The sequence below is a fragment of the Poecilia reticulata genome, chromosome 1 (assembly GCF_904066995.2).
Source record: "Poecilia reticulata chromosome 1, P_reticulata-male-v2, whole genome shotgun sequence".
NCBI lineage: Eukaryota > Metazoa > Chordata > Actinopteri > Cyprinodontiformes > Poeciliidae > Poecilia > Poecilia reticulata.
The window spans coordinates 29838490-29852624 of NC_088830.1; the positions used below are offsets into that span (position 1 = coordinate 29838490).

General features: G+C 36.2%; 1 protein-coding gene across 1 annotated transcript in view; it reads left to right on the top strand.

Moving 5' to 3' along the window:
* Nucleotides 1–14135, top strand: part of nr3c2 (nuclear receptor subfamily 3, group C, member 2) — a 102465-nt gene that overhangs the window by 45038 nt on the left and 43292 nt on the right. The window contains exon 3 of the mRNA XM_008420339.3: nt 12048–12175. Coding sequence (XP_008418561.1) covers nt 12048–12175 — 128 coding nt within the window. The remainder of the gene's footprint in view (nt 1–12047; nt 12176–14135) is intronic.

Below are 14135 nucleotides of genomic sequence, written 5' to 3' on the forward strand. Positions count from 1 at the left end.
TGTGTGTGTGTGTGTGTGCGTGTGTGTGTGTGTGTGTCAGGCAGTGTTACATGCATGATGAGGACATTGTTTTTCATGACAACAGAGCTCTCTGTACCGTTCAGCTGCTTGTTTACTGACGCCGCCATGCTAATGTACTTATTTGGGTCACGCGCTTCTTTTTTAACTATGACAACTTTTTATAGCCAATTCGCTACATTTATTCACTCAGAATGATATTATCCTAATAAATTCAGCGACCTCCCTGCTCCTCAGCAACCCTTAAAGCGAATTAATCTTTAGCTGCAGCTACATTTACTCACACTGAAAAAAATTAGGAAAGTCTACCCTTTATTTTGGGTACATTTATTCAGTGTGCAATAAGAACTCATTAAGTAACAACAACATTACCAGCAACACACTTATTAGCACTCATTAGCGAGCCCTAAAAATTAAATGTTGTTGAGTTGAAGCATTTCATTATTTCATTCTTAACTTCTATTAAGTTCATCAGAGTTTCCAGGAACCTTTATTTAGTCATCCAGGACTTTTGGCAACAAATATGACCTATTTAGCCATTATTCAAAATAGGAAAGAAAAAAAACTTCACATTCAACTCTAAGGCAGCTGTCTTTTGATGGTTTTAAATCTGGAAATGTCTGCAGAAAAAAATACTATAAGCATTTTTATTTTACCTGTTTGGGATAATTAAATCACTGACATATGAACAAAAATATAAAACAGATTCTACATTTAAATTGACAACAAATGTCATTTTAATGATAGACGATATGAAAACATTTAATATTAATAAACGTATCTGCAACACAAAGCTGCAATAACATTTAATGCTTGTTTTCAGAAAACAAAAATAATAAACACATGGTCAATTAAAACATTTCCTTACTGGTTTGGTCTGCTTATCAGGAAAAAAGGGACAAAGCAATTAAAGCAAATGCAAACCATTTATAAAATAGGTTCACTTTTGCTTTAATTGCTTTTATTATGCAGACATATTTTGTCTTGATTTTTGAGAAGCAAAACTATGTGCCTGGCGGTGAAACTGGACACTTTTGCTCTGAGAGATCTCAGATTGTCATCTTAATCAAAGCTTTCCACATCTACAGTCAAAGCGAAAAATGAAAAGTCTCCAAATGCCATCAATTCTTCAGAGAACTGCACTGCAGGTTGTATAAACCAGATTTTTGTGAATAAAGCAAAGGAATACATATTTTTGTTTTTGCTGTCTTACCATCACAAATGTAAATATTGGTGCTTTTGTTTTGTAGCAGAAGTGTCCGGTAGTGGATCTGTGATGCTGTGGGCCTGTTTCTCTAATAAAATAATCAGGTGTGCTCTGCTTGAAAACTAAAAAATAGGGAGTTTCAACAAGCTAAATAAAAACTTATGGATAAATTAGCACAGAAAGGCTTCATAAAAAGATAATAGAAAGAAAAGCGTTTTTCTCTTTATATTGTGAAAAATGTTAAAAGAGAATACTAAGTGCTTATTTGTTGGTCAGAGGTATTAGCAGAAGGTGTACAAAAAGTTACAGCACACTTACCTGCATTATAAAAGTAAAATAGTTGTCTTGTTCTGATTCAATGGACTCAATTCAATGTTGGATATTTCAGCTGCTGCAATAAAACATGAATACATTTAACAGCTTTCATTTTTTTAACCAGTGTTGTTTTAATGATGATCTTTTTTGCTCTGTTTTGCTTCTTGCTTTCCCTCCGCTGCTGCAAGACAGCGCAGACATTTCAGCCATTTAAAGAATGCCCCCAGTGTGACATCTGAATTGCTTCTAGAAAGACATGAGAGCAGTTTAAGCCCAAACATCTGTCCAAAGTTTTTCGTCCTCACAAATTTCCTTTTATCTTTTGATAATTCAATCATATTTCCCCTAAGCGGATAAGCAGTAAAAGCTGGTGTAAAAGAGTGGGGAGATTAAAACAGCTGCTTGTAAATTTGGGTGAATATAAACAGCCGTGTGTGTACTCATCTGCACCCTCATGGGAAATAAACAGTAACTAAATCAGTTGTTAGCTTTTGTGTGTTATCTCTAAAGATGAAAGGACACTGAAAACAATGAAACTGCTGCCCTGGGGTTTTCTGTGTGAAGAGAGAGAGAGAGAGAAAAAAGCAACAGGAGCAAAGACGGAGGCCTCTTTGATCTGTGTAGTTAGTCTCAGTGAATGAGTCTTAGACCGTACCCAGAAACAGAGGAGAGCAGTCCAGAAAAAAAGACGTCAAACACTTTGTGCATTGAACTGGCCACAACTGAGTGCAGAATATTACCTGGTAGATATTTCGTGGGTTTCACTGTGGAGCAGCAAGACAATCTGAAGGTTTGAATCCCAGCCGGAAATATACAAACTCCTTATGGAGTTTGTATATTTTCCCCAATTAAATTCAATTTATGTATATAGCACCAATTCACAAGTGATAAAAAAAAAGTAGAATAATAAAATTGGTTTAAAATGTTTCATTCCAAGGAAAGCCTGTCAGTAACAAATATTGCTGGATGATAAACTGTCCCAGTAATTATTGTGATAAATGATGACATTGTCAATTTGAGATCATTTTTAAGTAACATAGTGAAAAGGGCATAATATTGCAAGATCTCCTACTCAACAACCAATAAACTTTAAGTTTGTACAGAACATTTAACAGTGGAACTGGAAGAGACTTGAAATATCCTAAATAAAAACGTGACAATCAAAAGCAATAAATAAATCAGAAATAAAAGAAACACTCACAGATGAAATCATAAATAAATTGGATAAGTTTCTGCAAACAAAACTGACCATCAAAATATATTAATCATCAGACAGCAACTTATCTAGCCAAGAATGAAAGTTCTTTACACCAATCCCTTATACAGAGCATGCATGTGGCGACAGTAGATAGGAAAAACGTTGCTTTAACAAGAAGAAACTTACAGCAGAACCAGAACCTGGCTCAGTACAAGCAGCCATCTGCCATGACCAACTGGAGGTCTGAGAAAACAGAGCAGATACACAAAAAGAAACAGATTAACTGATGTAGGATTATTTTCAATGTTCATAAAAGTAAAAAGTTAAAGCAGGAGAGGGAGAACAATTAGTTGATGGCAGCATTATGTTAGCCAATGCTCTCCTCTTGGAAGGTATCACAGCTAAAGCTACACCTATCCAGGTGTAGCTTCAATGGAGAGAAGAAACTGAGAGAAAACAAAAAGTTAATAGTTGAAATAACAGAAATGAAAGCTAATTTTAGAGTAGTAGAAAAAGAAAGTGAGAAGTGGTCAGTTTGTCCTCCAGTAGCCTTAATCTGTAGCAGCATAACTACAGAAATAGCCCTGGATAGCCTAAACCTCGTCTTAAAAGTGAACAGGGCGTTTTCCTCCTGGACTAAAACAGGGAGCTGGTTCCACCAAAGAGCATCTTTATAACTAAAGGATTCCACTTTTAGAAATTCTAGGAGCCGCCAGTAAACCTGCAGTCTGACATTGAAGTTTCTTTTAGGAACAATCAGATCTCTGATGTATGGTGGAGCTGATTGTTAAAGGATGTATATATGAGATGAAAAATCTCAAATTCTACTCTGGATTTAACAGGGAAACAATGAAGGGAAGCTAAAATATGAAAAATAGAAACTTCAGCATGATTACTGCAGCATTTTCGATCAGCTAAAGGGTTTTAGCTGCATTTTGTGGCCTCCCTGACAGCAGTCGTCTAGCCCTAAAGTACACAAATGCATGGACTAATTTTTCATCTGGGGGAGATTGTGTTGACCTGTCCAGGGTGACCCTGCCTCTCACCCGGTACGTAGGCTGGAGATAGGCACCAGCACCCCTCCCGACCCCACTGAGGGACAAGGGTGTAAGAAAATGGATGGATGGATGGATGGATGGATGGATGGATGGATGGATGGATGGATGGATGGATGGATGGATGGATGGATGGATGGATGGATGGATGGATGGATGGATGGAGATTGTGTCATAAAGGATTCCTCAAAAATGAAGAACAACCATTCTGACCATTCTCTCCATCAGTCATAAATGCTTTCAGTCAGAGGCGTCTATGGATCCGCTGTAGTACTAACCTCTACGTACAGGAGAGCCTTCTTGCCCACAGTCATCTTGCCCACAGTTGCCCACAGTCAACTCTTTCAAAAAATTTGAATGAATTTACAACAGCAATTATGTTGGGATTAATAAAGTATTTTTGAATTGAAATGAATTGGAGGTAGTCACCAGTCCTCTGTAACTTTGTGTACAGATAGTGCTCTCTAATAATCTCTAATAATGTCACTGGTTTCTCCTTTATGACTTCCTATTCTTGTGTTTTTATGATGCAAAGCACGGAAAAAACCCACTTTTTTTCTGAAATGTACATGTAATAAATTTGATTAACAAAATTTTGCTAAAAGTTTAGTATGGAACTGTTTCAACAAATACTTGCTGCAGCAAAAATATATCTTACATTTATTTTCACCACTCCTAAATATGTGTACAAAACTGTAACATAAATTAATCTTTTATGGAAGCAGCAGTAACTTTGAAGAAGATCAACTTTTAATTTGAGAACATTTATTCAGTAAGAGAACAAAAATCCAATTTTACGTCGTTATTGTTTTTCACAATATCACTGGGGTCACAGTTATTGGGACACCTGCTGTCAATAAGTTTAGTCAAAAGCTCCTTTGGGTGTGTTCAAATCTGTAGTTTGTTTACTTTGGTACAAATTAATTGATTATTTTGTTAACCTGTAACATTTTTCGGAGGTTTGGGTTCTTCTCAGACAGATGTGTCTGCAGCAGGAGAACCAGATGTAAATACAGGAAGCAGATGCTGCGTTTCAAGCCAGTAGAAAACGAATTTAATCACATCATAAATGTGTTTCTGAGTACTATTTCAGGGAAGGTTTTCCAAGACACATGCCAAATGATTTTCAGAAGAAAGTATATATATATATATATATATATATATATATATATATATATATATATATATATATATATATATATATATATATACGAACAGCTGTTGCCGTTATCAGCTGTCGCCGTTTTCGCTCTTCAATAAAGAACTGAACAGAAAGGTTCAGTGAAAGACATACGAGCCTCCGTTTTGTTTGAAGAAGCTTCACTCCGTAACATGCCAAATGATTTTCTTCTGAAAATCATTTGGCATATATATATATATATATATATATATATATATATATATATATATATATATATATATATATATATATATATATATATATATATATATATATATATTTATTCCTTACAAAAATCACCATTGTTTATTAACTTGTTTACACTGCTAATGCAGCAATGTATTCAATAAGCAATGCATTGTTTATTAGCAGCAATGCATTGTTTATTAGCAATGCAAACCTGGATACTGGAAGGAGCTTAGCTGACGCTTGCAGAGTACATCTAGTAGACGTGTCGGATTGAGATCGAATCACAGCATAAACGGTAAATGGTCGTTTTAATCCAAGTCCTTTTGTAATTCCAGGGTTTGTCTTATGTAGATTAAACACCCTTACATGCTCTTTCATGTCTGATACATGCATGAGATGCTGCCATATTTAAAACTTATTATGGAGATATAAAGGAAGAGCATGTTGTGGAATGTCAAGTCATGCAACATTTGAAGTATTTGAGTTTTAATGCACTTTTGTTCTAATTATCACATGGATATTGGGATCAAATTGGTCTTTCACTGCATCAGGATTGGATATGTTACTTTTGCCATGATGACACTACCTCCTTTACATTTTGTTTTGTATTTGGCCTGTCTTTGAATACAATTTCAATGCCCCATTGATAGGTCCAATTGGTCATAGCTTACATAGTTTACATAAGTAATGAAAAAGTAGGTCAAGCTGTGAGTTTCACTTTCAGTTTGAAGCACTCGGTGTTAGTGTGATGCTGGGTTTCTTCATCTTTACCTGTGCATAAAGCTTTGTCTGGATTGACATTAAATAATGTTCTTATTTGGTCACTTCTGCAGTATTTTAGTAACAGTTGTGCTGATTCTGTAGCTGTGGTGGTGTACACGATGTGTAAGGGTCTAAATTAATGAGTGATCAATTCCCACTGGTATATTTTGAAATGTGTGGGAAGGTGATGCTGCTATAATGTTCTACGTCATTGGAATAAAACATTTTTTAAAATCTCATCTGACCAAAACAAACAGTTCCAGGTAAAATCTCAGTTTTGATTTTCAAGCTTATGTCTTATACTTCTCAATGGAACTTGTACAGCATAATTTTAAAACATCAGTTATTTCTAAGCAAATTTTACCTAAATTATTCTCAGACAAAATGAAATCTAAATATAAATGTTTTTGTTTCGTTTTCTTCCTCAGAGAGGCTCTGTGATGCAGAGACCTCATAATTATGCCCTTTGAAGCTTTATTTTGATTTGCTGGCTTTCTTCAAATAAGTCACTTTTTAACAAGAATTTGTAATTGGGACTCATTTAGGAAACATTGAAACTATTTAAAAATTTCGCTTTTATTCATGTTTTCCCTTTGAAAATCTCTTTTTAATTTGATGTTGTATGCTTAAAACTTTTTTTAAAGGTATAAAAAGTATAGGTGTCCTGATTTTCAAACTCAGCCCAATGATTCCTCTAGATTCAGAACTTTAAACTCTTGGGCTTTTATATACATTTTCTGAAAGCAGAAATGTGTAGCTAACATCTTTGAGTCGATTACCACTGGATGTAAAGAGCTTGTTAGAGCGATGTAATATGATGTAGTTCACTTATGCTCTTCGATCTTTTTCTTAATTGTTGTTTTTTTTTGGTTCAGTGAACCATTAGTGGCCTCATATTAATTTGTACAGAGTTCAAAAGTCTAGCACAACACTGCTAATGTACCAGACTTTTTTAAATTAACGAAACAAATAAAAAAAAGGTATGATATATCCAGTTGATTGGGTGCAATTGTAAAAGATTAAATTTTATCAATATTTTTATGTCTTCGGGGTTCACAAGTAAAGAAAAGATTTTATAATCCAAAAATGTATTTTAGAGAGCATTAAAAAAAACTTTTCAGTAAAGATCTTCAGTTTTAATGTCGACAGGAGGCTCTGATGCTAATTTTAGCTTTGTTAGCGACGAACCGTTAGCCAGCGTTGGGGTTCCCAAGACAAAGTGGTACCAGTTTAGACAGTGCTTTACCACCTTTATGAGAAATATGGTGACTTTTTAATATTTTGAGATCTTGTTCCACCTCTTTCTGTAGTGTGAGGTTTTCATTTTGTAAAAAGACTTTGTGACTGTTTGCTCACTTTAGTTTGGTTGCTTTTCGGCAGCTGTTCCTGGTGCACAGTCACTGCAGCCTGGCCTGTCTGCTCCGGTTTCATAAGCAGAAAGTGAATGACCTATATACTTCTCTGAGGGAGGGGAAGTCACCTTGCTGGTTGACCAGGAAACAGGCATGCGGCATGCAATGAGGTTTTAATGCGCGACACTATTAAAGGAGTTGAGCAGAGACTTAATATGGTAGGCAGACTTTGAAACAGATCTCGTTTTTTGCTGCTCTTGTTGTTGTTGGCTGGAAATCTTTCCAGGACTGCTTCTCTTGGCTTGTGTTGTCTCCTTCCTAACACCACTTTGTGTTGATGTGAGAAGGCCAACGTACAGAGAAGGATCCAGTGCATTAACATGCTGAAAAACACATCTTGACATGGGCTGAATTTGCACACACAAACACTCACCTCAGGTGAAACCACGAGGCCCCGTGCCAGAAAGATCAAGCCAGACAAACACTCACCAGAGACTCCTCTAAGCGTCCTAACAAATTGAATGTGTGTGTAGACGGACAAGAGGGAATTAGATCAGTGGTCGTGATTGTATCTGAGTGTGCTGCTGCGGTACACCTTTCCAGCTCGTCCCCTGGAGGAAATGTGCATGCAGGGAGCAGAGACAGAGAGAGGATGGGCAGAGAGAGCCGAGCAGCTGGTTTGATGGAGGCTGTACGGAGAATTTTAACCAGACAATCACCTTGCATGCTATTGATTGGGATGGAAGAGAGGTAATTAGCACAGAAAAGAGGGAGAAGCTGAGGCCACTTTTGATGTTTTGATACAAAGTGTTCTCTCCTTGTACCCATCCACATGTTTGTGTGTTTTGTGTGTCAGCTTGATGGGAAATGCTTTACCTAAGAATAATCTATAACTTTATAGTTACAACAAACTATTAATACACAGAGCTCTTAAAGCTGCAGTGTGTAGCACAACTGTGCAGTTTTCCACAACTGCACAGTTGTGAAGTTGGTAGCACTGTTCCGAAGGTCCTGGGTTCAAAGTCCGGGGTTTTTCTGCATGGAGTTTGCATGTTCTCCCTGTGCATGCCTGGGTTCTCCTCCCGCAGAGCAAATACATGACCTGGGTTCTCCTCCCACAGAGCAAATACATGACCTGGGTTCTCCTCCCGCAGAGCAAATACATGACCTGGGTTCTCCTCCCACAGAGCAAATACATGACCTGGGTTCTCCTCCCGCAGAGCAAATACATGACCTGGGTTCTCCTCCCGCAGAGCAAATACATGACCAAAAAAAGCAAACTCCAGTCTGCCTACAAACCTAGATGTTGGTTTGGTTGAAGTGAACACTGGCACGGTTCAAATACACATGAACGCCAAGTGGACTGGAAAATGATCCAAAAGTAGTAAGTGGACAATAGCTCAGGGTATTCTGGGTAAATTCAACCAAAACAAACACGCATGTCAAACGCTACCAGGAGTAATGATTTGTGGTCTTTTGCCTATGACAAAAGAGAAATCCCACGCCACTTCATTGTTGTTTACATTTCATGAAGAAGGAATTTGCACTCAGTGAGGTTTTTGTGTTGTTTTCTTCAGTACTTCTTTGTTGCAGCACCAGTTTGACATGGGGCAATGTGAAAACAAACCACGAAATTTTAACAGATGTTGCAATTTGTTGCAATTTCGATCCCCAATTGAAGGGAGTCTACTGGACTGTCGGGAGCTGATGTGGTCACATGGCTGTCATAAAGCCATTACTTTTTGCGTGTTTTGTGTTGAATGCAAAGGAGCTGGTATACGATTCATTTACTGATTACAAAGTTCTCAAATGCCAAAAGGTGAATTTCTCTCTCCCGTTCAAGAGTTAAACTCTGTCTCAAGAGAGGAGTTGAAGGATCTTGTCTTGTTTATGGCTGATTGTGGGATGGAGGAGGTGATAAAGAGATGAATCAGGGCTTTGCGTGCTCTGTCTGTCTTGCTCTATCTGCTCGAAAAAAGAGTATAGACAGAAAAGGAAGTTCTTAATTTACCAGCCCGTTTGCATTTTGACCCTGACCTATAATCATAAGTCACACAGGGTGTCTGTGCATCCTTAAAAAAGTCTTAAAATGTCATAAATTCAATAGAAAATATGTAAGTTGGCTTCAAATACATAACTCAGAGGTCTTGAATTTTTATATGGTCTGACTGTTCAGGCTACCTATATTACATGTATTTTTTTTCTTACAGGACTTCTCTGTCAGAGAAAAGTTTGAGTCACAGTCAGGCTTCTTCGTTACGCGGCGGTTGAGGCTACTGCTAACTGTTAATGTGCCTTTTCAAGCTAGCTTGATAGTTTTTTATGTCTATCTTTGGTAAGTGCAAATTTATCGGCTGTTGGCTGGAAAATATTTCTTTGCCATCGCCTTACTTCTGTTCCCAAACTGTACATTCTTTGCAAAAAGCTTGGCACAACTTTATAAAATACGTTATTTTCTTTTGTATATTTCTGCTTGCATACAGGTCTTATATTTCATATATAACGGTCTTAAAAGGGTCTTAAAATTTTAATTTGTGCTGGTGAAATTTGCAGATACACATCATAGTAATGATATAAAGAAGGAAGGTCCCATATGAAAGAGACTGACAAAATGAGCTATTGCCGTAGAACCAAACATTTACTGGACACTGATCTACTCTGAGCACTGCTTCATCTGAAACCTTGTCTTGAATCAGTACGTGACCATAGAGAGAGTTTTCTGAAATATGCATGGATGTATCAAGCAACAAAATGTCAAAAAATATTTACTTTATCTTCTCTGGCACATTATGTCAATAAAAATATTTTGAGCTTCCAGAGACATTTCTGTATGAGGAGGATGAAGCTTTAAATCACCAGTAGATATTTTTCTACCTTCAGAAAACAGTCATCGTTTTTATAAATCACTGCTTGCTTTCAGGAACACTTTTGAAGACTATATCCTGTGATCACAGCTAATTACTGCAGCCACAAAGTTACCTTGAAGCTTTAATATCTGAAAAAGATCCAGAAAATCCTTCCCTGGTTATGAGCTTTTTACGGTTGGACTGAGGCCAAGTGAAAAACACTGTCCCATGGTCAGATGATTAAAATTGTGAATTTGTTTTTGAAAATTATGGTTTGACGTCCTCTCCAGCTAATGGGCGATGAACAAGTGAGACAGAATAATATATAGGGGTGCATTAGTGGCCGTGGTTGGAGATGTTATCTGTAAAAGCACCTTTAAAGCTGAAGCACATACAGGTGTTGTAGGAATTAGAGCATCTCATAATGCTGTCAGGTTTAGACATCTTCATTTTCCACAAATTCAGGTTCCTCTTGAAGGCTAAAGCTAATGGTTAGTCATAGCACAGCCACTCTCAACCTTTAACTAATTATTCTCCTTCTTTTAACTTGTTACTTTCCATTAACAGGAATAAACCTGCATCAGTTCATCTGTTTCTCTTTGTGCATTTGTTCTGTCTTTTCAAACCCCCAGTTGATTGTGATGGCTGCTCTCATTGAGCCATGTTCTGGTTCTAATGGCGGTTCCTTCCTGTTAAAGGGGAGGTTTTCCTCTCCACTGTCGCCACATGCACGTTCAGTATTAAGGATTACTGGAGACTCAACAACACTAAGCAAGCGCATGTCTATTGTTGCTACGTCCAGGAGTAAATGGTACAAGGCAATGACTCGATGCAATCTGCTGGGTTTCCTTAGATAGAACTTTTGCAGCTTATAATTTTAAAAAAAATTCTGACAAAAAAAAAAAAAAAACGACATAGCAAACGGTGCTTAGTAAGAGATTTTATTTTATTTTTTTTATAGAATTTGAACCGTGTGAGACCTAAACTTTGCCACTTGAAGAATTCTCAGTAGAACATATTTACATGCAGAGATTTCTTTAAAATCATCTTATTTGTAAAATGTGTATATGTTTTATGTTCAGTTTTGAAATTATCACAGCTCTGAATACAATTTGCATGTTTGTGAGTATATATACTCCAGCTAACAATTCATCAATTACTGAATTAGTTGACGATTATTTCCATAATCGGTTGATCGCAATTAATCAGGTGATTTTTTCAGCCCTTGTTCTAACAGACTGTGCAACATAGTAACATAGGAATCAAATGAATCATTTATGAAAGTATTAAAAAGGCTCCAAGAATCAGCAACATTGATATTTGACACTCCATCATCATCGAGACATTTGCCTTATTTGGAGGAAATCCTCCCCAGATGTTAAAAATGCAGTCAGGAAAATGGATAAATGTTTTTAAAATAAGCACTGCTATGGATCAGGAAATAATTCAACACATCCATCAGTTCAGTCACCTCTCTATTGATTGTGAATGAGAAAGTAGAGCAGTCCTGCTGTATCACAGAGAATGCCGTGCAATCTTTGATCTGTAATAATATTTAATCTTTATTTTTTGTCCATTTCACAACATTTTTTTCCAGTAATTCACAGATTTCATTCTGAAAAAAGTGACAAGTGGTTTGGTTTAGGTCTGACATCCTGTTCTGTGTCTCACTGCCTATTGAATTTAAATAATCTCCCCTATGATTCTGTCAGCGTCATCTCTGTAAGCCCAGTGGAGCTATAAATCAGAGGATCTCTCTCCTCCTCTCTCTGTCAAGAGACATCTTTATGGCCTGCCACATCGTGCTGCTGCTGTCGATTGAATTGTAAAAATAAGGCAACAGTCAGTCAGGAATTGGTTGACGTCTTTAATGAAATCCTTCGTCAAAGTATGCTCTAAAAACATTTTTCTGTGTGCCCTTTCAGCTCAGCACTCAGACAACCTTCCTCAACGGCCAAAGTGTGCCTGGTCTGTGGAGACGAAGCGTCCGGGTGTCACTACGGTGTGGTGACGTGTGGAAGCTGCAAAGTGTTCTTCAAAAGAGCCGTGGAAGGTAAACCTGATTTCCATCTTTACACGTATCATCACTGGATTGAGTCTTTTTTTGTTCGGCTTTTAATTCATTGAGAGAATTTAAAACAAAAATAAAATAAAATAATATAACCAGAAAGCAATACCAATACTACTGTGATAAATTGATGTTGTAATTTTGAATATTTTGATTGAGATCACTTCAAAAGTACTAGCGCTGCTAATCTACCTCATTTGCTTTTGCCGCTTCTCTTCAAATCTCTTGTTTGGGTTAGAGAGCTAAAGATGATTTGAGCTTCCTTCTCTCTCAGCTCTTTGGTTTTGCTCTGCATCCATCAAGCTTCTGTTTCAACTCCTTTGGGATTTGGGGTCGTAGGTCAGGTATTACCTGAGCCTTGGGGATGTTAATAAGGTGGTCAAAATTATATAACATAATTTATTGTACCATAACAAATGTCTGAAAGAGTAAAAATCCTTTTAGCAGTACAGCATCCAAAACCAGAGTAAATATTTGTCCAAACTTGCTCTAAAAACATTTTTCAATCAAATTATGATCAAAAGTCTAGAAAATAACAAATCAGAATGAACCTAATAGAGCTGCTCCAATAAGCTGTCACGATTCGAAAAATAAGACAAAAACTATGGAAAAACATACATTCTCTCTAAATATATAAAAAAATAAATAAATAAGAAGACCTTGTTGGTAGAAATTCTAAGGAATATGGGAAATTGAATGATAATTTATTAGAAATTATTTTGACAGTTTTGTTTGTACATTTATCTCCTTAATTCCAGGAGTTTCCAATCTTTCATCACCACAGGAAGCATATAGGAAAATCTCTTGTTTTGGCCTGATGTAAAAGCTATGACCGAGTATTTGAGCCATACTAATATAAAAAACTAAATTAAAATTAAATCAAATTACAAGAATGAAGTACAAAAATGAGGAGAACCAATTCATAAAATAAAAGTTATAAAATTAAAGGAAAGTCAACATTATGACTTATAAAACACTGAAATCAGAAAATTATGAGAATAAACTTCTATGAGAATAAAGTCATAAATTAGTCAAATATTACGAGACTAAAGTCGTAATATTATGACTATTGTCTTAATAATACAATATTTTTGTCATATTTTGACTTTATTCTCGTTATTTTATTTGTTATTTTTATCACGTTAATCAATCGATTAATTAACTAACTTTTTTATACCATTAGGCAAATTTGGTTGCAATGACATAAGTCAGGATTCTTTTCAAACAGCAAACTTTACATCAACAATAAATATAGATATAAATATAATATGAGAATTATCTGGTGCTCAATACTTCAAAAGATTAAAAACCTTAAAAAACAAACAAACAAATAAAAAAAACCTCTAAAACAGCTTCCTCATTAGAAGAAGAGTAAAAAATAAAAATAAGCTAGAAATAAAATTGTATTAAAACTACGCTAAATTGAATTTTGGTAGCTTTTGGCAACAGGAACAAAAATGTTTTCATGTCGCTCAGCGTTCTATCTGTAGCCTTAATACTCCGTTGTAATAAGCAGATTTTGCTTATCTCACTATTTTAATGTTAATTTATTTGTCTCTGCAGCCTTTGTCTGATCTGGGTTTACATTTGTTATTTGTTATTATATCACCCTTTAAGTCTTTTGTCCAATGCTTGTGAGCAGCTGCTAAACTTGGCCCAACTCCCCGACTTCCTAATCTGCAGGCCTGCAAATAAAACTCTGCTTAGTGCCTCATACAGCCCTGAGCCAGTCCTTTCCCTTCAAACTAATGAGGTGAATATTTAAGAGGTTGTTCAGATTTTTTAAGAGAGGTTCTGGAGAAAGCGTGCTTTTTTTTAAAATCCCAAATTATTCCTAAAATAACCAAATATAAGCTTTTAATTTTGGGAGTGTGACCTGTTTTACACCAGCATAATGAAAAACGGGGGAAAATCAGTAGGGAACAGCTCTTAAGTTATATTTAGC